Source organism: Cornus florida, unplaced genomic scaffold (genome assembly GCF_030987335.1).
Source record: "Cornus florida cultivar Cherokee Brave unplaced genomic scaffold, ASM3098733v1 CherokeeBrave_3.0.0_Hap2_Chr09, whole genome shotgun sequence".
Lineage (NCBI taxonomy): Eukaryota > Viridiplantae > Streptophyta > Magnoliopsida > Cornales > Cornaceae > Cornus > Cornus florida.
In genome coordinates this window covers 5,506,363-5,534,140 of record NW_026775579.1, presented here as the reverse complement: position 1 = coordinate 5,534,140, position 27,778 = coordinate 5,506,363, and the positions used below count along the sequence as shown (strand labels likewise).

The window sequence follows — 27,778 nt, the reverse complement described above, 5'->3', positions numbered from 1 at the left end:
CACCTGACAGGATATCTGGAATTGAGGCGGCAGAGTATCGGGAATTTGGTGAAAGCTCCCAATTGCAACACTTGGTGGGCGGGGTTCCCAATTTCTAATAGGATGTTGATTTCTTCTCCAAAGTGGCACACAATATGGGCAATGAACGAATGGTAATGGAATTAGAGTGGTGAGGAAGAAAGAATTTTTTTTTTCTTCTTTTCTTTTTAGATTGGTGGAATTTGATGTATGTGGAATAGAATTTAGTTATGTGGAAGGGAATTTAATAAGAAATTTCGTAATGGGTGATGATGGGTAGTGGGTTGAGTAGGAAATTAATGGGGGTGTGTTACTGTAGGAATATATAGGAGAGAGAAAACTGAGAGAACAGTTGTCATTCGTTGCTTTCCTTATAACTGTAGTAGCAGGCTAACTTCCGCTTCTTTATTGTTTTTAAACGGGCTACCTGAAACGCCATTGTTCCACCTGGGTCTGTGGCCAGAAAAAAATTGACGGGCGCTGATATGGGATTGCCGAAAATTCCACCCCTCAGGGTGATGGTTGCCCGGATCTGTGATTGCGCCGGAATGTGTGGCCGGGTGATGGTTGCTGCCTTGCCGGGCCTGTTGCTTCTGTTGGAAAAAAAAATTGTCGGCGTTGCTGGCGGCTGTTGCATCGCCAAGTGGGCGACAGTCGCTGTTGAGCCAGGTGATAGTCGCCTGGTAGCTGCTGTCTTGCTTCGTCGCGGGTCGCCAAGGGGGTAACTGTCACATTTAAGTCGGGCGAGTGATTGCCCGGCACTGCTCATGTCACATTAGAAAAAATCACCAGGTGATGGCTGCCCATGGGTCGGGCGATCATTCACCCGGACCTGCTACTGGAGTCTGCACCTGGGCGATGGTTCGCCCTTGCCTGTTGTTGGTCCGAAATAAATTTTTTTTTTTTTTTCAAAGGCAAACTTCAAACGACCATAACTTTGGTATCGGTGGTTCGTTTTGGATGAATTTTTTTTTTTCATTTTGGGTGTTTTTTCGAGATCTACGCGATGCAAACCGCCGATTGACGTTTTGACTCAACAAAATGCTCTGTTCCGCTCCAATCAAACTTTTTTTCTTTGTATGCCATGGAAATTTTTTTTATTTTCTTTGAGACAAGCACGGTACAGTCATCATTGCACAACTTGTATCCTGCACAAGTAACTAAAAATTCTACAAAACAAATTAAATCCTCATAATCTACTAAAACAAAAGATAAAATTAAAGAGAGAGATAAAACAAAAAATACATAAATGAAAAATCCTACCTACAATTCCTACATTTAACGTCGGTAGGTGACGTGATACCTGGATGATTAGGTAGAGTAAATGGGATCCGTCAAAGTGACGGATTCAACTCCTTCTGTAGGCACAGAATCTTCAATGTACCAATCTTTCCGATCCGGCCGAACAGTTTTCTTTCTTGACCCCATCCAATTCATCATACCATGGTGGAGTCTCCTTCTGAAGTTGCAATAGCTGCTTATCCGGGAATGAATTATGCAATGGAAGAGTGTTTTCTGCCCAAGATATGCATACTTCAAATGAGAGGGTAACGACTTCAGCTCTAGCTCTGGTGGATACTTCAAAGATAGCGTAGGTGGTTCACTTGACAATGGTAGAAGTGGCTCAATAGGAATTTTCCATAGTGGAATATTATGCATATTGGCTCCATCAAGAATGACATTCACCTCTTCACTACTTTTGTTGACATCAAAGGACTTGGTATCAAAATAAGATAGGCATGCTTCTAGTGGATCTTTTGTCAAGGCAAATAGGGACATCTTTTCAACACATTCATCGATGGTATCGACAAGAAAGCAATCCTTATCATCTGAAGGGCAATTACTGGCATTGAAAATATTTAAACGCACCTTCATATTGCCAAAAGATAAGTCCATGATGTCATTCCTATAATTTATGCTTGCATTTACTGTCGCAAGGAAAAGACGACCAAGGATCACTGGAATGTGCCTCATTGACTCTGGAACTAGCTCGGTATCTAGTACAATAAAGTCCACTGGGAAGTATAATTTATCTACTTTGATGATCACATCTTCGATAATACCACGAGGCTGCTTGGTTGATCTATTTGCTAATTGGAAAATAATTGAGGTAGGTTTCAATTCTTCTAATCCAAGTTGCAAGTAAACTGAATAAGGAAGAAGGTTTACACTTGCACCCAAATCTAGAGAGCTCGCTCTACTTGATGATTCCCTATTGTGCATGAAATTGTTAGAGCGTCTGGATCTTTGAATTTTGGAGCAGTACAGTGTTGGATTATGGAACTGACTTGCTCAGTTAATAGCACATTCTTAAGAACATGGCTATTTGAACGCCTCTTATGAGTACACATATCTTTCAGAAATTTGGCATAAGCTGGAATTTGCTGAATTCATCAAGCAATGGGAGATTAATTTTCACCTGTTTGAACATCTCTATTATGTCCTGAAGTTTGCTTGCTTGCTTCGCTGCCTTTGATGTTTCTTGTAGTCTTTGAGGGAATGGCACAACTGCATGCCTTTGCTCAAGAGATGGCTCAGTAGTTGGAGGTACTTCTTGTGCTTTTTCATTACGCTCATTTTTCTCTTCAAGTCTTTTCTTCCAATTTTCATCCTTCTTTGCTTCCTCTTCTTCCACCTTGTTTTCAACTCTCTTACCACTTCTTAAAGTAATAATTACTTGCACTTGTTCATGGTGAACTTCTTGGCCAGTAATGTCATCAATTATACGCACACCTCTTAGATAAGCTACTGGTTGACTAGGAAGTTTGCCATCCTCTCTTCTGTTCAAGGCTTGAGCTAGTTGGCCAACTTGAGCCTCTAACTTGGCAAGGGATTGAGAATGAGACTGCACAAGTTGATTAGTTGGCTCTAACTGCTTTGCTATCATTGCCTCGAGCATTGATAAGAATTGTTGAGGTTGACTAAAGGCATTCATAGGAGTGAACCCTTAAGGATTTGAAGTCTAAATTAAAGATTAAAAATTGCCTTGTACCTGAGGTACTTGAGGTGGAGGAGCTAATGTCCCTGTGGCTGGATTTCTCCATGAGAAGTTTGGATGGTTTTTCTAAACCAGATTGTAAATGTTTGAATACATATTATTCCCTCCGGGCGTTCCATAGGCAGCGTTAACTTGCGCTTGTGAAATTCCTGAATACTGAGCTGCACTTGGACAAATGGACACATGGTGAGATGGACAAGAACAGAAAGAGCACACTTCAAAGCCTTGAGCATTAGTCGAAGGAGGAATAAAATTTGACTGTGAAGTCATCAATTGATTCATCCTCTTGGTTAATGCCTTAATTTGGCTCACTAGCCCTTGATTTATTCCTGTTTCATTCACACTTTCTGCTCTCCTCAATATAGTGTGAGGTCTTGCTACTGGAGGTAAGACATGTTGTGTAGAATTATCAGAGATATTTTCGAAGAGCTGTCATGCCTCCTCTACACTTTTCAACATAAAATTTCCACCACAAGAGGCATCCACCATATACCTTTATGCCTCATTGAGCCCCTTATGGAAAAAGTTGATAAGCTGCCATTTTGGCATATCATAATGAGGACACTTCCGAAGGAGGTCTCTGAATCTTTCCCAAGCCTCATGAAAAGGCTCGTCAGGCCCTTAAGCAAAACGAGTAATAGCATCTCGATATTGAGTAGTTCTTATCATGGGGAAGTACTTGTTCAAAAACTTTTGTTGCAATTCAGCCCATGCAGTGATGGAGTCTATTGGCAATGAATTAAACCAGTCATTCGCCTTGTCCTTTAATGAAAAGGAGAAAAGGTGTAGCTTGAGCATATCATCGTCAAAGCTCTAGATCTTTATTATTCTGCACACCTCTGCAAAGTCATCCAAGTGCCGGTATGGATCCTCTTTTGATAGGCCGTAAAAGGAAGGCAGTTGCTGAAGAGTACTGGCCTTAATTTTGTAGTGAGGGGCCCTTACTTAAGGGTACCGAACTGCAGATGAAGAGTTGTATGCACCTGGTCCGTAGTGATCCTTTAAACAGCAAACTGCTTCTGCAGCTGGTGGATCTATTCTTCCTTCAATTTGCAACTCCCTACGGTTCTGTTGATCATCCACCATCTTTTCCTTTTTAAGGCCTGCAAAATCTTTCTTCAAGTTTCTGAGAGTCTTTTCTATTTCTGGGTCTAATGGAAGCTTAGGAAGTGACAAAGAACGCCTTCCACCTGAAATTGTGAATAGAATAAAATAAAATAAAATCCTAAACTAAGATCCTAATTGAAATTAATTACAAAATTTAATATAATCTGTCAAGAACTAAAACAAATCCCCCGCAACGGCGGCAAAAACTTATTGTGAGATTTATATGTACCACTCGCAAGTGCACGAATCTTTGCAGATAGAGTTTACTTGTAAGGGTGTCGTACCCAAGGGACTTGTGTAAAATAAGTTTGTCAGCAGATTTCTTAAATTCCAAATTAACTTGAAATTAGGATAATCGAATTGTGATGATTAATTCTAAATTAACTAAATAAAAAATAAAATAAAAAACAATAATTAAATAAGATGTAGAAAATAGAGAGAGGACTAGGGGAATGACTTCACCACTAACGTCGCACCACCAGTTAATTGTATCAATTTATTGGAGATATATAACATAACATGCATAGGGAATTAATCATGGCTATAAACGCATATTAATTCAGCTAGAAAATAATATAATTTAAAGCTAAGCATGGACTATCTTCGATTGGCATAAACCATCTACCTATCTACTTTACTCTAGGGTGTAGCATGGTCTATCTTTTCTAGGCATAATCCATCAAATCTCTAACATTATATTCAGAGAAATACCATTGTGTAATCATCTCATTCACAACTTCACAACTACAAGAAGTGAATGAGTTGTGTTCAATCACAAGATTAAAGTATCTAAGACAAGATAGAAAAATATTTGTAATTGAATTAAAACTCTAAAACCGATTCTTATTGAAAATTCAATTAAAAACCCTATAGATTACACAATCATGCATGATAAAATTGTTCTCCAATAATTAAATACAATCAAACCAGTATGCTAAGCTAGGGCTACATCACAACCCTAGCAAAGCGTTTAGCCAAGCATGACTGGAGTGGAATTCTTCATGGTTGAGGAAGACATCTTCACCACCATGGATCGATCTCTTCTTTCTTCTGAATGCTCCTCTGTGATCTTAGCCTCGCTCCTCTGTATAATCATTCAATGCTGTAGAGGACTCCCTTTAAATAATAAAAGATCAGGCCTAAAGTTTCCTTTTTCATATCGAAGAGATATATAGAAATTCTGTCAAATAAGGACTTTAAAATTCGTACAGACTTCCAGACCAATTTTGACAAGGTAAACAGCTGTTTTATGGAATCCTCGTGAAATACAAAATTGTAGCTCTTCGAATTTCCTTTCAACTAGCGTTGGAATTTAGCTGTTTTGACACTCAAGGAGAGAGATACAGCCAGATTACCAAAATGGGTTCAAGTTACCAACTTTGGCAAAAGCTTCCTTTTTGGAGAAGGATTTTTCATTTTCTTCTTCTTTCCATTCTCATCAACCTGTAGCTTCTTTTGGACTATTTTCTAAGTATAATTAGACCTGGATCTTCAACATTGCTCAGTCCTACGGAATATTATCTTTTAAAGCTCAGAATCACTGGTTTTGACTGATTTTATAATTAAAGCCCTAAAATAAATAAAAAATAATAAAACAATGTAAAATCGCAAATAAACTACTATTATGATAATAAAACATGCGAAAAATGTATAACATTCAGCGCCTAACACTAATCTACAAAAGTAAAAATGTGGATCATATGGAAATCAAGTAAAATGAATGCATGCAAGGTCGGAATCAAATCCGAGCACGACCCGATAGGTTACGCAAAATGAAAAGATAGTGAAAAAGTGACGGAAAAAGAAAACTCGGAAAAAGAAATCAACAGAAAAAAAAATTATCCATAAAATTTGAGGGAATGAAAATGAAGAAAAATGATCGGGTCATTACATGTTTTGCCAATGTATTTTGTGGTGTGCGTCCAAATCTCTGCCATTTTCAGTGACGGAGCCAGCATGGTGTGGGGGGCCTGGCCCACAAATTATTTTTTTAAACATAGGCATGTTACTTATGAAATATTACGTCGTGCCTCCCTAAAATTATTTTTTTTCTATAACACCCTTGGGCCTAATTTTTTTTATTATGCATATAGGTGTATAATTTGTCAATTATTACTTTATGCCCTCCTAAATATAAATCCTGCCTCTGCCCCTTTTTTAAGGCTAATTTTCTCATTCCTATTTATTTTAGTTTTACGTAATTACGTAGGGCATTCAACTTATTTTTTTTTCCTTTTCTTATCATCTTACAAGCTCCCAAGTGACCATATTTGAGTAGTTTGCCATAAAAAAAAAAAAAAAAAAAAAAAAAAAAAAAAAAAAAAAAAAAAACCCTTATCAACAATCCTATAATTGAATTAATGACTATTTCTATGAAAATTTGTGAACTTGTAAATAAATTACTAATAAATAAGACATTGAAGCTGGAAGAGGCAAGAAAGGTATGTGGTCAAGACAAACCTACCTCCCAACTACAACCTAACACCCATGCACATTGATGACCTGACCTCATATTTTGTTGGCCACATAGTCACCTACCACCCACTTCATTACTCCAGCCAATAATCGACCTAACTCTCCCCCGTCTCTCTCTTATCTCATATATACAAAAAAGACATGGTAGATGTTAGTTGCTTCATGCATCAAAATACAGCATATATATCAATCAATCCGATTAAATGAAGTTTTAGGATAAAAAGTAAAAAATAAAAAAAAAAAATAAAATAAAAAAATAGATTTGATCTTACCAAGATTGGTTGGTAGCTGCACTACCCAGACTGGCCTCTCAGTCAAATGCCTGTTTCTTATATCAATTTATGATTATAAACACAAATGATGCAATGTTTATTTTGATGGGAATTTGTTGTTGTGTGGTCTGGTGGGGTCTTAATGGGGGCCTAAGATTTGACCTGTTTTAGAGAGAGAAGGAAGATAATTGTAGAGAGAGAAAGATAGGGGGTAGCTGGGGGAAGTGCTGCTACTACTCCTAGACAGGGAAGGAACGCAAGGTGTGGTGGGCAGCTACCACGTGGGTGATGATGTCGGCACATTAAAACAAAACCAAACCAAATACTACCGCCACCGTTTCATCTAAAATAATTCAGATTTGGAACATCATCACATTGCCAGTTTTGCTCTGATTCTGCCTACGATTGCTGGCTTCAAACGGACCAATCAACGTTGTTGAAGGAAAGAATTTTGATCTGGGTTTCAAACATTCCACCTTCTTCTCTTCTGTCGGCCCTACTCAGGTGAGTTACCTTACCCATTTCACTCTCTCTCTAAAACTTATTCCTGGTCCATTACCCAATTGAATGCTAATTTCGCCATGCTTAGTGTTGTGGTTTTTTAGTGGTTATATATATATATATATATATATATATTCCACTTTGCTGATATGGGTATGTGTGTTCTTGTGGAGAAAATTCATACAAGGGCTGTTTGTACAAAGTCTAATTCCGAATTGAACTTACTTTTGAAGGGATTTCTGTTAATCTAAAACTGATACTATCAGCAATCCATTTGGTTACAGGTTGTGAATTAACAGGTCAATCATCATGTCAGAAACCCAAAGTATGGCAATCTCGGTGGTGGGCGTTGGGCGTAGCAGCAATGGGTACATAAATGGAGCAATTGCATTAAGGTCCCCTAATGTGGCATCTGAAGTTGATGCATTTTGTAACGCCCTTGGTGGGAAAAGGCCAATTCACAGTATCTTAATTGCAAACAATGGAATGGCAGCTGTTAAGTTTATACGTAGCGTCCGAACGTGGGCTTACGAAACATTTGGTACAGAGAAGGCAATTTTGTTGGTCGCCATGGCTACTCCAGAGGACATGAGAATCAATGCAGAGCATATTAGAATTGCTGATCAGTTTGTTGAAGTTCCCGGTGGGACTAACAATAATAATTATGCTAATGTTCAGCTCATTGTAGAGGTTGGTAAAATTTTGACTCTATGGCATGCTTATTATCTAAGTTTCTGCTTTGCTGATGATTTCATATTATGTAACCAATAAACTTCTTTTTTCCATTGGAAATGAATACTAACTTAAATTTGAATTAACTTATGTATCAGAGTATGTTTTGTGTGTGTGCAAGTAGGGAGGGGTATCATCAGTAGTGAAAAAAATAAAAATAAAAACCATTAAACTAGATGCGGGGATAAGTTTTGATTCTCATTTAAACATGAATCCCTGTAAAATTTGTGCATTTTCATAGTGTTAAAATTTTGATTTATGGATACCCAGATGGCAGAGATAACACATGTTGATGCAGTTTGGCCTGGTTGGGGTCATGCATCTGAAAACCCTGAATTGCCAGATGCACTGAATGCAAAGGGAATCATATTTCTTGGGCCACCTGCAACATCAATGGCAGCACTAGGAGATAAAATAGGCTCATCGTTGATCGCTCAAGCGGCAAATGTGCCCACCCTCCCATGGAGTGGATCTCATGTATGTTTTTCCACTTATGAATTCTGCCCATTGTTAAATTTTTGCAGAGATCACCACACATCTAATACGTTAGACTTTTATTTGTATTAGGTGAAAATTGATGCAGAAAGCTGTTTAGTTACTATTCCAGATGATATATACCGGGAAGCATGTGTTTATACAACAGAAGAAGCAATTGCTAGCTGTCAAGTTGTGGGTTATCCTGCAATGATTAAGGCATCTTGGGGTGGCGGTGGTAAAGGCATAAGAAAGGTTTGATTCACTCTATGTTTTAGTGACAAATTCTGACTGCCTGCCATATTTTCATTGTTCTTAAATTATTTCCTCAAATATGGTTATGAATAAATTTCCTTTTAATTGGTGATATGCATGTGAAGCCATGGTCAACAAGAGACATATAGGGTTCCTTAGTATGTCCAAGAGCTTCATCTGGACAGTGTTTTTGCCTAATATTTCTACGCTGTGTGACTGTTTGAATTTTAGGTTCACAATGATGATGAAGTCAGAGCGTTATTTAAGCAAGTACAGGGTGAAGTTCCTGGTTCACCCATATTTATCATGAAGGTTGCGTCCCAGGTGAGATTGCTACTACCTTCTGATGTGAACCAAATACTTACTTTGTAGAAGTTGCAAGAGTTTAGACCGACTCTAACATGACATATTTATCTTGAAAGTAGAGCCGGCATCTGGAAGTCCAGTTGCTTTGCGATCAGTATGGTAATGTTGCAGCTTTGCATAGCCGTGATTGCAGTGTCCAGAGGCGGCATCAAAAGGTAATTTCGCCCTTTTGATGCTTATTGTATACTTATTTTCATTTCCAAAAGTGTACTTCATAAAGCAATTAATGTTGTTTTTCTTTATTGTTGAAAAATTAAGGGTACATAGAATTATCTTTGAGGAATATTATCACTAAGTGTGGTCATTTATGTTGAATAGATTATTGAGGAAGGTCCAATTACCATTGCTCCCCTTGAGACGGTCAAAAAGCTAGAGCAGGCAGCTAGAAGATTAGCCAAATGTGTTGATTATGTTGGAGCCGCTACTGTTGAATATCTATACAGTATGGACACCGGGGAGTACTATTTCCTAGAGCTCAACCCTCGGTTGCAGGTTCGTAATGTTGGTTTCAACATCAATCTGGACTATGTCATATACAGGAATCTTATTTCTGCTGTCATCGAATTTCTCGTTGAATTGCTTTTGTGCATTTAGCATCATTGCAGTAGGTGAGAATCTCCCTTGGGTGATCAGAAATTGGTTGTTGCTTGAGAGAACATGCACAACCTAATTTTGTTGCCTCACCTCAAGTAGATATAGAAGTATTGTGTGGTTTCAGGTGGTTAGAAAAAAAATTATTTGTATTCAAGGGTTGAAAGGTCATTCAGAGAATTAACTCCAAATGATTACCAAGCTAGCTTTTTCAAACATGTGAAATTCGTCTCCATGTTGTAATTGGTTTAGTGACACGCACGCGCAATATGTAGAAAATATTACTTTATTTGATTTAATATAAAGTGGTATGACTGCATTACCAATACTTTGTTATGCGGATGCACTTTTTTTTTGGTTTTTTTCAAAGAAAAAAAAAAATTTCTTACAGTTGCTTCTACTTTAGGTGGAGCACCCTGTCACTGAGTGGATAGCTGAAATAAATCTGCCAGCAGCGCAGGTTGCAGTTGGGATGGGTGTTCCTCTCTGGCAAATTCCTGGTATGACTTTAGCGAATTTTAGATTATTCTTTTAAACCTTTATTTGTCATTTATCTTATCTTTCTGCATCCTGTGTTTCTGATCCTCCTTATTAGAAATAAGGAGATTTTATGGAAAGGAATATGGTGGAGGGTATGATGCTTGGAGGAGAACATCAGTTGTTGCTACCCCTTTTGATTTTGACAAGGCAGAGTCCACAAAGCCAAAAGGTCATTGTATAGCTGTCCGTGTAACAAGTGAGGATCCTGATGATGGTTTTAAGCCTACTAGTGGGAAAGTACAGGTTAGATTTCACAAGACAGTGAGCAGTCTCACTTTGATTATCTGTTTTGTGATTTCATATTGAACATGTACTGAGATAAATGACTATGTACAGGAGCTGAGTTTCAAAAGCAAGCCAAATGTGTGGGCATACTTTTCTGTCAAGGTATATGTTTCATCATACAATTATATAGGACAAAAGCTCAAAGTTCTAGATTTGACAATGATTTGATCACACTTTGATGATTTGCAGTCTGGAGGAGGCATTCATGAATTCTCAGATTCTCAATTTGGTAAGCGGTCACTTGATGAGAAACTTCATGAGCTAGTTTAATCGATAACGCAGATGCAACTTCATGATAAACTGAAATCTGTTAGCTGGTTGAGTTCCAGGCAATAGTAAAAAACTGTGGTTCCAGGAGTTCCAATAATATTTAAACTCTGCTTAAATGGTCACTTGTTTTTTTGTTGGGCACACTGAACATATTCTCATGCTTTGTTTTTTTTGTTTGGTAAGTAACATTTTCTAATGCTTTTAAAAGCGTTAGGATACCTTCAGATATTGTTTGTCTAATAAAAAATCTTTGGAATGTAATTTTTTCTTGCCATACATTAGATGACAGTCGTAGCAAAATAAGTGTCATCATAATATAATAAAATGCATAACATCACCAGATGTGGTGAAATCTTGTACACTTTACTAAAATTAACAATGTTGACACGAAAATAGTGACCAACTTTAGCCAGAAGAAAATGGGATTAAAGTATCCTAATAATGTAAAGGTTTTGAAGAATTATGTATTGGAATATACGTGTGTTATATTAATATGAAAAACATAACAATTTAACTTTCTTGTACCTTGAATAGCTTAGGTCCTTAGAGATGTTCCTTGGATTACAAAAACCTGAATATGTTTTCTCATATATTTGAACATTCCTTATCAAACTTTCTATTATTTAGCAACTATATTTACACACACGCGTACATATTTGTAAAGTATCTTCTGTTAATTCTGAATAGTTGAAAAATGGATGTTCTCTTAAAAATTCTGTAAACATACTTGTTTCTAGGCATTAAATCTTAGTGTCTCCAGCTAAAAAACACGACCAATCTTACTGCAGGACATGTGTTTGCATTTGGAGAGTCCAGAGCGCTAGCTATTGCAAACATGGTCCTTGGCCTAAAGGAAATTCACATTCGGGGAGAAATTCGTACCAACGTTGACTATACAATTGATCTATTACATGTAATTTTTTCAAAATTTGACAACCCAATCCTATTCGATGTTTTCATTTTACTTTTATGTTTCTGGATATGGAAGCCAACACATGTAAAACATTTTTGCAGGCATCTGATTACAGGGACAATAAAATACATACAGGCTGGTTGGACAGTAGAATAGCGATGCGAGTTAGAGCAGAAAGACCCCCTTGGTATCTCTCTGTTGTTGGAGGGGCTCTTTATGTAAGTCTACCTATTTAGATAGTGAATTTAGGTCCATGAAGATTTAAAGTTGTGCAAAGTATCTCTGCTACCTTAGTTAATACCATCATTTTCTGACCTAATTTTGACAATTTTAGAAAGCATCTGCTAGCAGTGCAGCCATGGTTTCAGAATATGTTGGTTATCTTGAAAAAGGGCAAATCCCCCCTAAGGTACTTTTGCTGCAGAATATGTGCTTTCGGACCTGATTTACTGGTTCGTAATCTTATTCTATTAATTAACGTGTGCCCCAATTTGCAGCATATATCACTTGTTAACTCTCAGGTTTCTTTGAATATAGAAGGAAGCAAATACAAAGTAAGTTTTCTGATGACATATGAGATTATTTGGTTGTACTGAGCTGCATTTTAAGTGCAGAGATCATGGTGATTTTTGGGTCATCAGACTGCTTTACATGTCACTAATTGTGGAAGATTGTTTTATAGATTGATATGGTAAGGGGAGGGCCAGGAAGCTATAGATTGAGGATGAATGAGTCAGAGGTTGAGGCAGAGATACACACTCTTCGCGATGGAGGTTTATTGATGCAGGCAAGCATTTATTCTCTACAACTTTTACTTTTTGTTTTCCTTATGTGTGACTTTGCTAAAGTTTGTATATCCAAGGTTTGTTTGTGCATATGGTCTTGGTCTTATGTAAGCTGATGAATCTACAATGGACGTGCTCTGATACCAATTGAGAAGTTTACAATTGATATGCTCTGATACAAATTGTGAAGTCTAGGACCGTAACCTGAGGCTTTGATGTGAGAGTACTGATTTTTTAACTTAAATAATTATATTGAATACGCAACAATAGGAACTAGTTAAATGTATAATTCAATAATAAATAAACCATGCAAACCACGCATGCACACATGATATTTACATGGAAAACCCAAATAGGGATAAACCACGGGACCTTGTCCAGGCGAATTAAATCCATTACAAGAAAGAGATTTATACTAGCTTAACAGTTCCTGAACCATAGAAATCCACAAACTGATCCACTAAACTCTCTATTGAGACTTCAGGCACACAGTTGGGTCGTCAACAGAATCACTCCTCACGCAATCCACTCTTCCATGAGTGATTTGATGTCAAATGACTAGCTGTCAAAGTTGCATGTTCATTGTGTAGAGACACTTCAACATTAAATTCTTCGTGCATCACAAGTGTTATGAAATTCAACAGTCTAAATAATAACTCACCATCTAATGCAAGATGCTGACGATAAAAAAGAAAATTTGTTCTCTAAAAATATATGATCTCTCTAACAGTTCAATCAATAATGTGTGTAGAGATTTCCTTTTGTTTTATTTGTTATGGGAGAGCTTTGAGGTCTTTATATAATGTTTTGAGTCCAAATAAATAAATGTTTATTTAGCTAATAATCAGAAAAGGAAATTTAAAACTTTAGGATTCTGATTTAGAGGAGTTTCTAAAAATTGTTTGTGAACAAATTGATTGATCGAGCTATTGATTGACAGCTATTTGACAGGGCTTGATTGATCGACGCTTCGATTGAAACTCAGTATCTTGGATTTTTGATTGACCATTAGCTCGAAGCGTTGGTATATTACTCCTGAAAATTCAAACCGTCACTTGATTAATTGACAGTCTGTGGGAGCAAATTGATTGATGAACTCTGCTGTTCAATTCAAAATATGGTTTTGAAAACCTTAAATGACCTAGATGGATCTTGGAGAGGCTCAAAGTGTTGTTTAAATGAGATACTCACCAACTGCAATGAGCCTCTCCATGTTTTGAGTAGGGAATTGCTAACATGTGACATGTACCTAAAAATCTCCCCCGTTGGCAGTTCTGAAACACACTTAAACCCAAGTACATACACAAGATTGACCGACTCAACCGAATCACCCAGATGTACATGAAAAGAAATAAAATGACTCAAATTCTACTCAATAACTTGATCTTGGTCAATTTCAAATCATGCTCTCTTGCGTACAAAAAAAAAAAAAAAAAAAAAAAAGAGTAAACATACCCAATCGTAATATTGTCCAAGAAAATATATATAAAAACATAATATATATATATATATATATATATATATATATATATAAAGTAATAAGATATCCCATATCTTCTATCATTCTACCCATATTTGTTGCGGAATTCACAAAAATATAAAGAGGTTACATAGGAGAGATGGAAATAAACAAAAGAAAAACTGAGGATAAAATATTTGCACTTTTCTATTTTTGAGCAAAACTAATAGTCATGCATAATAGAACTTTCTTTTTAACACGACGACACTTTGGCAACAACACATGACTCCACAAATAGTAGAAATCAAAGTATCTATTTTATTAATGAAGAAATCTCAGCAAGTTTAATCCACTTTTCAAAAGAACTTCAATTTTTTTTTTTTTTTTTTCCTTTGTGAAAGAGAATTAAATGATCAATCATAGTGATTTGAGTCTCAACAACAAATGCTAAAACAAGAAAAGGGAAAGACAACAGTTTTATGAAATGGTTCGTAATGACCTAGTCTGCTTGCCAATGTCCTAACGAAACCACTCAAGTCATGCATAGTTGTTATTTAGTAGGAGAAGCAATAGAAATAATTGATGTCTTGGTAAAGCCAAGTCTACCAAGAAAGAATGAAAAGAAAGGGGAAGCGGATTTAGTGGCCAAAGCTGCTCCCAGAAACATGTACATTTATCACCCTTTAATTAAAGCTATCAAGAATCCTATTCACAAATGCAGACCAAATCACAATGCAAAAGAAATTCAAGTGATATATTCAACATGCTCCTTTGAATTTCTCTCATATATCATTTTTTCAGTTCACCAAACCTTGACGGCTTTCTCACTAATGGGGCAGCCAGCTCTTTTCAAAGAAAATAATATTTACTTTTTATTTTTTTTCCTTTGATCTTTGTAGCTTCAGGCCAATCCCATAGGTAGCCCTTTTGAAGTTCGGATACACATCAACACTTTTATTTTTATTTTTTTATATATTCCTTTTCTTTTCCCACTGATGGTATTGTATTATTTCGAATTTTCCATTTTCTTGGTCTTTTGCCATGCATATGATCATTTCAATTTCCACAATTACCAAATTACCAATTCCATGTATAGTGTTGTCTTGTGTCGATATGTTAGTTCTCAAATGTAACACATGATTTTTAGAAATATAGATGGCAGACCAACGACCAGTGGCCAAGCGGTATCAACCTCTTACTTCCCAAAGGGAGGTCAGGGGTTCAAGTCTCAGAAGAGACGAGTGTATGTGAGTACCAACTAGGAAAAAAAAAAGAAATATAGATGGCACTTGTTGTTGTTAGGGGCTTATTTGTTATTACGTTTATAATATTGGGGCTTATGTATAATTTCTGAAACTTATTGGTATGAATAGAATGTGATGGAAGAATGAAAGTATTCTTTCATTCTCTCTCTCTTTCCCCATCTCTCTCTTTTTTTCTCTCATCCTCTTTCTTCTCTTTTTCTTCTTCTTCTTCTTCTTATATTGTACTATTGATTTGATTATATGTCAAAGTCAACACTTGTGTTATCACTAAGTATAGTTATATTCCATAGTTCGCTAGCATTTGTTTCATCCATAGAAGTTGAGTACCATGCACTGACCTGTTAAGGGGTGTGTGGGAGCAATTGCCCCCACTGATTTATTATCATTTTTTTTCAGTATTATATACTTACTGATTAATTTATTTTTGAATTATGTAGCTATAAAATTTTAGAATTTCCCCCACTGAAATTACAGAAAAACCCCACCATTGCCCCCCACAACATACAAAATCATATTTTGTTAAAGGCCGCGTCCACTCACATAATTTTCTGGGTCCATCCCTGTAGAGTACAACAACTTCGAGAAGCTATATATTTTGTTTTAGCCAGGGATATATGGACTTTTTTCTTTTCTTACTAGACCATGGAATAAATATATGAATCTGCCTATCAATATTAAGCACCTACTATGGTACCAATTAATGAGTGTACTGTTGATATGCTCCGATACCATTTGATAATTCTAAAATTGATATGTTCTTATACCAATTTAGAAGTCTAGGACCATAACACGAGGCTCCAATGTGAGAGTATCTCAGGGCTCAAAATAGATTTAGGTCAATCTTGTCCTAATTTAACTAACAATAACTGATTGTTAAACTTTAATAATTATATAAACAATATGAATTAGTTAAATATAGAGAACAAGAAAAAATAAACCAATACGTGGAAAACCCAAAAAGGGAAAAACCACGGGACTTAGTCTAAGCAAATCAAATCCAGTATGAGAAAGGGATTTACACTAGGTTAATAGTTCATGGACCTTAGAGCCCCTAGTTACCACCCCTTAACACAGATTGATCCACTAAACTCTTCACTCTAGTTTTCAGGCACAGTTCTCTCGTCAATAGATTCGCTCATCATGTGATACGCTTCTCCAACCAGTGATTTGATCTCCAATGACTAGTTGCCCAAGTTGTGTCTTTGTGTGGAGACACTTCAATGTTAAATTCTCCGTGTAGCACAAGGATTATGAAATTCAACACTGTGAATAACAACTTTAATGCAAGATGTAAATGATGAAAAGTAAAATAAGCTCTCTAAAAGTATATGATCTCACAATAATGTGTGTAGAGATGTCTCTGTATATACCCATCTGTTGTGAGAGCATAGAGGTCTTTATATAATGCTTTTAAGTCCAAAGAAATTAGGGTTTCTTAGTTATAATAAGAAAACCTAAAATTTCTAGAATTTTGATTTAGAGAAGTTTCCAAACACCATTAGTGCACAGGTCAATCGACCGAGCTATGAATCCACAGATACTGGATATTTCGGTCGCCCATTTGATTGATGCTCTGGGTATGTTAGAATTTTGATGATCGGTCACACTCTGGAATGCTTGATCAATCGACGCGCTCTGCTGTTCAGTTCAAAAAACAGTTTTGAAAAATATTTAAATCCTTTAACTTTGAAAAGCCATTTTTCAAAATTTTATTTAAAACAAAGCTTTGAGCCTCTTCAAGATCAATCTAGATTATTTGAGGTCTTCCGAAGGTCAATTTACCTGTGCTCTAGATATTTGATTGAGGATGCAAATTTCCCGCTTTCTTCTTCGCAAATCTACTTCTGCCTTGTGTACAAGGACAACAGGGCTTCGGGGAGGATTCTTTTCCAAGTTTTTATCGGGAACTGCCAATAAATGACTCATATACCTTACACAAGTTATGTCATGAACTATGTGGATCATTGATATTTGACATTATTTTACCACATTATAAGTGTATTATAGAATTTTGATCTTCAATTTGTCACAGTTGGACGGAAATAGTCATGTTATATATGCTGAGGAAGAAGCTGCTGGGACTCGTCTTCTGATTGATGGAAGGACTTGCTTGCTTCAGGTGCCAAAAGTTGTTTTCATTCTAATGCTTACTTTTAATTATGCTGAATGAGACTTTTAGTTTATATTCTTTATTGTATCCAGAATGATCATGATCCTTCTAAGTTAGTAGCGGAGACACCATGCAAGTTACTACGGTATTTGGTCTTGGATGGTAGTCATGTTGATGCTGACACACCTTATGCAGAGGTTGAGGTTATGAAGATGTGTATGCCACTTCTTTCTCCTGCTTCTGGAGTTATCCAATTTAAAATGTCCGAAGGTCAAGCAATGCAGGTAAATCATATTCTGCATAGGATGTTAAAGTTCTCCGCCCTTGATCACTACTAATAAAATGCTTCTTGTGTAGGCTGGTGAGCTTATAGCAAGGCTTGATCTAGATGATCCTTCAGCTGTAAGAAAAGCAGAACCTTTCCATGGGAGCTTCCCTATCTTGGGGCCTCCAACTGCAATATCTGGAAAAGTTCATCAGAGGTGTGCTGCAAGTTTGAATGCAGCTCGAATGATTCTTGCAGGATATGAGCATAACATTGATGAAGTAAGTATTCTCTTGGGCCTTCCTATTAGCACTCTTGAAGATGAAGTTTGTAATAAAGTTAATTAGTGATTCACCATGAACTGATCTTGCGATGAGCTTGTTATTTTAGCCTATTCAACATAAGAAAACAGCTCTGATCATGTCTGCTGAATTTTTGTCTGATTCTTTAAAATTTTGATTTCTCTTTTCAAATTGTTTCAAATTTATTCTAGGTAGTGCAAAATTTGCTTAGTTGTCTCGACAATCCCGGGCTCCCATTCCTTCAATGGCAAGAGTGCTTGGCTGTTCTCGCAACCCGTCTTCCTAAAGATCTTAGAAATGAGGTCAATGCCTATCTTGATGATTCTCTCTTGTTTTGTCCTTAAAAATAGTGGCTTTGAACTGATTTTCTGATTTGATATTCTTTGAATTACGCAACTGCTGGCAGTTGGAATCAAAACATAAAGAATACGAGGGAATCTCAAGCATGCAGAATGTAGACTTCCCTGCCAAAGTATTTCGGGGTGTTCTCGAGGTTGGGCAATTATTTCAAATTCCATAATTCTTATATATATATATTTTAAAGTTGTTATTCACTTTTAAGTATTTATCCTTTTCACTGAAGGCTCATCTTAGCAACTGCCCTGATAAAGAAAAAGGAGCTCAAGAAAGGCTTGTTGAACCTTTAATGATTGTTGTCAAGTCTTATGAGGGTGGAAGAGAGAGTCATGCCCGTGTAATTGTTCAGGCCCTTTTTGAAGAGTATTTTTGTGTTGAAGAATTATTTAGTGACAACATCCAGGTCAGTTTGTCCTATCAAAAATATAATTTATTTGTAATAACAATTGCTTCTCTTTGGTTCTCTGCAATGCTTGTTTACTCATTTGAAATCCTATGTTTCATAATTATTTTTAAGCTTTTAAAATCATTTCTTATGAAATATTTTTGACCGTATTTAATGCCAATCTTTTTATAATCTTGAATAATAGTAAAATCAGAAAATTTGATCAAATCATGTTATTTAAAATTTTCCAGTAATTGATTAATTAATTTCAAACTTTGATTCTTAGTTCTTTAATTTGTTCTGATATTGTAGAATTATATTCTAATGGCCAAATCTATGTGGAATTTAGCAGTTCACGCTATGATTCAGATGTTGGTTTCTTTTTTGTTGGCTTATGGGATTCTTCAAATTCTAATGCTATTTTCCATCTCCAGGCTGATGTAATTGAACGCCTTCGTCTTCAGTACAAGAAAGATCTTTTGAAGGTTGTGGACATTGTGCTTTCTCACCAGGTAGACACCAAGAATTCTAAAATTTAGACACGATGTCATTCTTTTTCTACATCTGGTATAATTTGCTGCCATGCATGTTTGTTGGTTTGCAGGGTATTAAGAGTAAAAATAAGCTGATACTACGACTAATGGAACAACTGGTGTACCCTAATCCTGCTGCATACAGGGATAAACTAATCCGATTCTCTGCACTCAACCATACAAATTATTCTGAGGTTAGCAGTTCCACGGAGCTCACTCTAATATAAATATTTAGTTTGTGTGCATGTCGGTTTCTTATGATTCTACATTCAATATCATTTGAGCTTTTTAAAAATAGCCCATAAGTCAATCAAGTGGGTGGACTTCACTCATTTATATCAGTTTTATTATCTCCTTACACCATCTTGTGAATTTCGGCAGTAGTAGTTTTCTCAACTAATTATCATTATCACTTCTTTGAAGTGGAGTTCTAAATCCCATTGTATTTCTGTAGCTTGCACTAAAGGCAAGTCAGCTGCTAGAACAGACCAAACTGAGTGAACTTCGTTCCAGCATTGCCAGAAGTCTTTCTGAATTAGAAATGTTCACTGAAGATGGTGAAAATATGGATACTCCAAAGAGAAAAAGTGCTATTAATGAACGGATGGAAGACCTTGTGAGTGCTCCTTTGGCTGTTGAAGATGCCCTTGTAGGTCTTTTTGATCACAGTGATCATACTCTTCAAAGGCGTGTTGTGGAGACTTATGTTCTTAGACTGTACCAGGTACCAAAGTTCTAAGTTCTGCAGTTATCTGTTTATCTTACTTTTGGACACTGTCTGATGCTTAATATACATGTCATCAGCCCTACCTTATAAAGGGGAGTGTCAGGATGCAATGGCAAAGATCGGGACTAATTGCTTCTTGGGAGTTCTTGGAAGAGCATATTGAGAGCAAGAATGGATCTGAAGATCAAATGACAGACAAGCCATTAGTTGAAAAACATGCTGAAAGGAAATGGGGAGCCATGGTCATCATCAAGTCTCTTCAGTTTTTGCCAACAGTGATAAGTGCTGCACTGAGGGAAACAACTCATAATATTCATAACACGATACCAAATGGATCTGTTGAACCCTCTAACCATGGTAATATGATGCATATTGCATTGGTGGGCATCAACAACCAGATGAGTTTGCTTCAGGACAGGTATACAACGTGCCTTTGCACTTCTGTTCTTGCATTCCTAGCTAGCCATAGTAACTTAACTCAACTCAGCAAAGCCTTTTCCCAACTACTTGGGGTGACGAGAGTTTTATTTTTCCATTCTGCTCTAAGGTAATGGTCGCAGTCCAACCACATGTTCCCATATCTTTCCTTACTAACTCTGGCCATGTTAATTTTGGCCGCCTTCTTTCTCTACCATTACCTTTAATGTGGATCATGTTCCTCTTCCTAACTTGTTCACTTAGAGGTTCTTTGCTCATGTCTAAAGCTTTGCCGGCAATCGAACATGGTTTTGCTAGGAAGTCCATTTTCCTAACTGTTGGACTGCAAACGCCTAGTAAATCTCTTCCCAGCAAGCTTTGTTTGATCGAGTCACGACTGAAATGGAATTAGCTTAGCCAACATCCATCATAATGAAAGCATTACATTCCAGTAGTCCCCAAATTGGCCTTGTCAGTCACACCTTTCCTCCCTGGGGCAATACAGCAATGATTCCCCAAAGGTTCATCAGCACTTTATATATTGTATTGGTACTTGTAGTTTAGCTTAGGGTTCTCAGTTGAGCTATTAGTATCCGACTCACATCTGATTAATCTCGTCTTATTTTTTATTTGCATATTGATTCAAACCATTGACGGCCATACTTACGAAAACAAAACAATAGCCATGTCTTTTTCTCCTCCCCTATACCTGAATCATGTGCTGCACAGTAAATTCAACTTTCTTTTACTGACTGGCTTAGTTTTCAACTCAAGATTTGCCTCAAAGTATTCTGCTGATCAATATGGCAGATAGTAACAGTATTTTGTGCTGAATCTGTGTAGTGGCGATGAAGATCAGGCTCAAGAGAGAATTAACAAGTTAGCCAAGATACTCAGAGAGAAAGAAGTAGGGTCCAGTCTTCGAAATGCAGGTGTTGGGGTTATTAGTTGTATCATACAGAGAGATGAAGGGAGGGCCCCTATGAGACACTCCTTCCATTGGTCAGTAGAAAATCTCCACTATGCAGAAGAGCCTCTATTGCGTCACCTGGAACCTCCTCTATCCATATACCTTGAATTGGTGTGTAATTATTTAACTCTGGCTTCACTCTGTTCAATCCCGAAAAGAATTTTTTTAAAAAAAAAATAAATAAAATGAGGAAAAAAGAAAAAAATTTGATTTTTCCATTTATATTGAGCTGATTAAAGGTCCATTAACCATTGGTTCCAGGACAAGCTCAAAGGCTATGCTAATATACAGTATACTCCCTCACGGGACCGTCAGTGGCACCTGTACACCGTTGTAGACAAGTCATCAATAATCCAAAGGATGTTTCTCAGAACGCTTGTAAGGCAGCCTACTGCAAATGAAGGGCTAATGGTGCATCAAGGACTGGAAACTGGAACTAGCAAAACCCAGTGGGCTATGTCTTTTACTTCAAGAAGCATTTTGAGGTCCTTAATCACTGCAATGGAGGAACTGGAGCTTCATGTTCATAATGCTACTATCAAATCTGACCATGCTCATATGTATCTTTATATCTTAAGGGAGCAACAAATCGAAGATCTTGTGCCTTACCCCAAGTAATCAAAATCTATACTTTTGTTCCATATTTTTTTTTTTCTTTTCAAATATGGTTAAGCCAAATTATTTCTACGGTGTCTTACTTTTGAGACTGTTACCAGGAGAGTTGACATAGATGCTGGGCAAGAAGAAGCTGCTGTTGAGATTATCTTGGAAGAGCTTGCATGTGAAATCCATGCATCCATTGGTGTAAAAATGCATCGCTTAGGTGTTTGTGAGTGGGAAGTGAAGCTTTGTGTGGCATCTGCTGGTCGGGCCAGTGGTGCTTGGAGAGTCGTCGTAGTAAATGTGACTGGTCACACCTGCATTGTGCATGTAAGTGTTTATATCATTTATTATTATTTGAAGGAATGTCTTCCATCCATCCATTATTTTCACTGGCTGGTACCCTAAAGCTAGGTTTTCAAATTTAGGACAAGGGAAATATAAAGGCATCACCCACATGTTATTTCCAACTATAAACCACAGGATTGTAATGGGTGATCATTTTTTCCCCCACAGGATAAATATAAATTATTTTTTTCCATAAATTTTAAAAAATGAAATAATGATGTCAATATTTTCCTTCACTGTTTAAAAATTGAGTTCATATAGTCAAATGACTCAAATCTACTTAAGAATTCACATTTAATGGATGAATAATAAAATAACACAGTTTACTTAAATCCATGATAGCAGCAGAAATCCTTAACACATATTTCATTCTATAAGTAAAATAATGATATATTTGAACCATTCTTGAATGTGAATGTCCTTATAAGCATGGGCTTACAACCTTAATTTTTCAATTCAATCAATAAGTTACAGATGGAGCATGAAATTCTCATCTTAGTAATTTTGACATAGTCTTTGAATATTATTCAGTATCATAATATCTATTAACATAACATTTAGACATACCGCGAACTGGAGCATACCGACGAACACAGAGTGGTCTACCATTCAACCTCTGCACCAGGCCCTCTGCATGGTGTACCTGTGAATGCACAGTATCAGCCATTGGGAGTTATTGATCGAAAACGTCTTTTGGCCAGGAAAAGCAACACAACTTACTGCTATGATTTCCCACTGGTGAGCACCTTGAAACTTGTATTTATGTGGAGTAGAGATATATAGCTTATTATATGTATTCTTGAAGTGGGATCTTGTTTCGCAGGCATTTGAGACGGCCTTGGAAATGTCCTGGGCATCCCAGTTCCCTGGTATTAGCAAAGCCAAGGGTAAAATTCTCAAAGTCACGGAACTCATTTTTGCTGACAAAAAAGGTTCCTGGGGTACTCCTCTTGTTTCTGTTGAGCGCCGACCTGGGCTCAATGACATTGGCATGGTAGCCTGGTGCATGGAAATGTCTACACCTGAATTCCCTTCTGGAAGGACAATTCTGATAGTAGCAAATGACGTGACATTCAAAGCTGGATCTTTCGGTCCAAAAGAGGACGCATTTTTCCTTGCAGTGACCAATCTTGCATGCAGTAAGAAAGTGCCTCTAATTTACTTGGCAGCTAACTCAGGGGCTCGAATTGGGGTATCTGATGAAGTAAAAGCTTGCTTTAAAGTTGGTTGGTTCGATGAATCAAGTCCCGAGCGTGGTTTTCAGTATGTATATCTGACTCCTGAGGATCATACCCGCATTGAATCATCCGTGATAGCGCATGAATTAAAGCTGTCAAGTGGAGAAACCCGATGGGTAATAGATACTATTATAGGAAAGGAGGATGGATTGGGGGTTGAGAACTTAACTGGGAGTGGAGCCATTGCTGGTGCATATTCAAGGGCATACAAGGAGACTTTTACATTAACTTATGTGACAGGAAGGACTGTTGGCATAGGTGCTTATCTTGCTCGGCTTGGGATGCGGTGCATACAGAGGCTTGATCAGCCTATTATTCTGACTGGTTTCTCTGCGTTAAACAAACTCCTGGGCCGGGAGGTGTATAGCTCTCACATGCAACTTGGTGGACCTAAAATTATGGCAACCAATGGTGTTGTTCATCTGACTGTCTCAGATGATCTTGAAGGGGTATCAGCTATCCTAAATTGGTTAAGCTATGTTCCACCCTACGTCGGCGGTCCACTTCCTGTTTTGACTTCCTTGGATCCTCCAGAAAGAGATGTTGACTACTTCCCTGAAAATGCATGTGATCCCCGTGGGGCTATCTGTGGTGTTGTGGATGGTAGTGGGAAGTGGCTGGGGGGCATGTTTGATAGGAATAGCTTTGTTGAGACACTGGAAGGCTGGGCGAGGACAGTTGTGACAGGAAGGGCGAAGCTTGGAGGAATCCCTGTTGGGATAGTTGCTGTTGAGACTCAAACCATGATGCAAGTTATCCCTGCAGATCCTGGGCAACTTGATTCCCATGAAAGGGTTGTTCCTCAAGCTGGGCAAGTATGGTTTCCCGATTCTGCAACTAAGACAGCTCAGGCACTGATGGATTTCAACAGGGAAGAGATCCCACTTTTCATTCTTGCTAACTGGAGAGGCTTTTCAGGTGGACAGAGGGACCTTTTCGAAGGGATTCTTCAGGCTGGGTCGACCATTGTTGAGAACCTTAGATCATACAAACAGCCTGTTTTTGTATACATCCCCATGATGGGAGAGCTCCGCGGTGGGGCATGGGTTGTTGTGGATAGTAGGATCAATTCAGATCATATTGAAATGTACGCAGAGCGGACAGCTAAAGGAAATGTCCTTGAGCCAGAAGGGATGATTGAGATCAAGTTCAGAACAAAGGAGCTGCTGGAGTGCATGAGTAGGCTTGACCAACAGCTTATCAATCTGAAAACAGAACTTCAGGAAGCCAGGAGAACCAGTACCCATGCAACTGTTGAATCTCTACAGCAACAGATAAAAACACGGGAGAAACAGCTTTTGCCTGTGTACACTCAGATAGCTACAAAATTTGCAGAACTGCATGATACTTCCCTAAGGATGGCTGCAAAAGGAGTAATAAGAGAAGTTGTGGACTGGAGGAACTCCCGGTCTTTCTTCCACAAAAGATTACGCCGGAGAATCACCGAGGGGTCATTGATCAAGACTGTGAGAGATGCTGCTGGTGATCAGCTGTCATACAAATCTGCAATGGAAATTATGAGGAAGTGGTTTTTGGATTCCAAGATCGCAGGAGGCAGAGAAGATGCTTGGTTGGATGATGAAGCTTTCTTCACTTGGAAGGATGATCCAGTGAACTATGATGAAAACCTACACGAGTTGCGTGTACAGAAAGTATTGCTTCAGCTATCAAATCTTGGTGATTCAACATTAGACCTACGAGCTCTACCTGATGGTCTTGCTGCCCTTATACGCAAGGTAAACCATCAGATTTGAATTTGTTGATTTCTAATTGCATTTTTTGTTTCTAGGGACCAGGAAATGATAGAACAAAATGAAAAAAAAGTAGGATTTACGTAACCAACACAATTGGGAAAAAGCCTTTTTGTTGTAGAGACCAGGAAATGATTTTTTGAATTTATTTGCAGGTGGAGCCAACATGCCGAGAGCAATTGATTGGTGAACTTCGAAAGGTGCTCAATTGATTAGCTTGGGTCATAGTTCACTGGGCAAGTATAGTTCCACGATTAGCTCCTTTCACTGATTGGGTCATAGTTCCATCTTGATGATCTTTGCTTGGGTCAAGGCTTTGCACCCCACCCCCACCCATAATGATCTTTTCTGGCAAAAGATGGAAGTTCATGTGCAGCATCAAGGAACTGGAGGAGCTCTTCTGCTGGGTTTTATTGTTCTACAAAGGTGTAAATATTGGTAATATGTGATCTATTATGTAGGATTAGTCTTTGATTGGTTGGTGGTTAAAAAGGATGATCCTAGAAGTCAATAGGTTCTAAATTTCACTTTCTATTATTATTATTATTTTTTGGTTGGTGGAGAATTTTATAAGAGTGCCATATCTTTCCAACTGATCAAGTAATTTTAAGTGTGTTTGATAACTCAATCTGAATATTATTGTATACGATAAATAAAATAAAATTTTAAGTGGCATGATATTTTTTTCTTCCTTTCCTTGTAAAATAGGCAACTTGGTGCTTCTTTAGAATATTTAGCACAAAATTCAGATGTGGAACTTGGAGAGAAATAGGGAGGCACCATTCATGATAATGGTGCCGCGGCCTGGTAATTTTTCAAGTCAGAGCAAACTCGAGCCTAGTTATTTTGGGCGAGAATCTTCGGAAGTGCAGTTGCTTTTCTCTAAATGGGCCTTTAACAAAATTAGGCTCAAATTCATTTGCAATATAATAAAATTGTGTGTATGTATAATATACTCAAGTTTTGTATAGTTGTTGTGTGATGACCATGTCATATTTTTTTCTTTTTTTCGACATTTTTTTAATTATTTTATTTTATTTATTTAATTATTTATTTCTTTTCTTGTTCCCTTAGGGTTTTGTGGGACCCGAGGTAGGGTTTGGTGTCCGGAATTGGTTTTCGACACTACATGCATTTACTTTAATTTATTTTATTGTTAATGCATGATTTATTTATTTATTTGTGTAGCAAAGTACGCTAGTTTGTTTTTATTTCTTGGGGGGTATAATTGCATTTTTACTTAGGAAACATTTTCATTTTTGGGGGGTCTTTGTGCGATTATCTTTTTGAGACATTTTGGTTTAGGAACCTTTTTACAATTATTTTTGGAAGATATTTTGTTCAAGGACTTTTTTTGCAATTTTTGGAAAGTAGTGACAAGTATCACCTTTTCCTTAGATAACGTGTTGACTTTTGTTTGGAGACAAGTGGAGGGTTTGGATGATGCCGAGTGTTGGATGGATTTTAAATCTTGTGAGGATTCTTAGATTGTGACAAGTGGAGGGTAGAGATTAAAGTTTGTGTGTGAGAGGTAGTGCTAATGTAGTGAAGTGTATACAAAACATTTAGTTAGTGGAGAAACTAGGGATTTTCCACTTCATCTTCTTCCTCACTCACTGTGGAGGGAAAAATCCCTTTCCAATAAGAATCATCCACATCACTGCAATAAAGAATTACCTTATTGGTTTTTCGCTAGCCCATTGAAGCCCACTCCTGATCAAGCTTAAGTGAAGTCACTATCAGCCCAAGGATGTTAATGTTGAATTCTCAGCCTGCTAAAAAGCTCATCCGGCCCAATTTGTAAATGACCCAAGTTCAGTTTAGATTAATCAAGTCTTATTTATCAAAGGATCCTTCATATAAGGAAGTTCTATATAAGAAAAGTCTTGAATAGAAAGAGTTATAGAAGGAAAGAACTGTAGGTAAAAAATTATATATAGAATATATTGGAGGACAAGCAAAGCGAATCTTACCATAATTCCACCATCTTTTTGTATATAAATAGAGCCTTAATCCTCCAATAAAGATGATCGAGCAATACAAGTTTTTCTCTGAATGATTCTTGTTAATTGTTCTTTTATTTTGAGTGAGTTGTATTTATTCTTTTAACTTTCTTAGTTAAGTGAATTTTTGCACCTACACTTTGGCGCCGTCTGTGGGAAACGTATAGAAATATACTCCCGTGAATAAATTCGAAATCTTTTTATGCTACTATGATCCGGGATGTCAATCGGAGGAGTTACAACCGCAGTTGATCAACAGATGGAGCTAATGCAAAAGATGCAAGAAGAGTTCTTGTAACAATTCGAGACTCTTCGTCAAACAAACGAGACCAGCATGGCTTAGATTACGTTGCTTCAGCAGAGAAATGATGCTCTCTAGGCAGTTATGGCGCAGGTAGCACCACAACCACCACCAGGCGATGCAGCGGGAGCTCCCCCCAACCACAATATTCCTCCTATTAACGAA

The 27,778-nt window shown here is 37.4% G+C and overlaps 2 protein-coding genes across 2 annotated transcripts; one reads left to right on the top strand and one right to left on the bottom strand.

Annotated features, from left to right (window-relative positions):
- Positions 1 to 1,329: 1,329 nt before the first annotated feature.
- Positions 1,330 to 2,241, bottom strand: LOC132272360 (uncharacterized). Its single transcript, XM_059773523.1, has one exon. It carries the CDS (start codon positions 2,239 to 2,241, stop codon positions 1,330 to 1,332), a length of 912 nt encoding a protein of 303 aa, XP_059629506.1.
- A 4,973-nt stretch (positions 2,242 to 7,214) lies between these two features.
- LOC132273495 (acetyl-CoA carboxylase 1-like) lies at positions 7,215 to 25,987 on the top strand. The gene is made up of 32 exons (XM_059774449.1): positions 7,215 to 7,374; positions 7,656 to 8,061; positions 8,374 to 8,580; positions 8,671 to 8,832; positions 9,064 to 9,156; positions 9,258 to 9,353; positions 9,517 to 9,690; positions 10,196 to 10,289; positions 10,385 to 10,572; positions 10,666 to 10,716; positions 10,804 to 10,843; positions 11,673 to 11,797; positions 11,899 to 12,015; positions 12,132 to 12,206; positions 12,295 to 12,351; positions 12,480 to 12,584; positions 17,339 to 17,425; positions 17,509 to 17,700; positions 17,774 to 17,962; positions 18,175 to 18,285; positions 18,390 to 18,476; positions 18,567 to 18,743; positions 19,160 to 19,237; positions 19,330 to 19,452; positions 19,713 to 19,982; positions 20,063 to 20,403; positions 21,246 to 21,483; positions 21,634 to 21,986; positions 22,089 to 22,302; positions 22,882 to 23,058; positions 23,144 to 25,294; positions 25,465 to 25,987. The coding sequence occupies exons 2-32, from the start codon at positions 7,681 to 7,683 to the stop codon at positions 25,519 to 25,521; spliced, it is 6,810 nt and encodes a 2,269-aa protein (XP_059630432.1). The 5' UTR covers positions 7,215 to 7,374; positions 7,656 to 7,680; the 3' UTR covers positions 25,522 to 25,987.
- Positions 25,988 to 27,778: the final 1,791 nt, after the last annotated feature.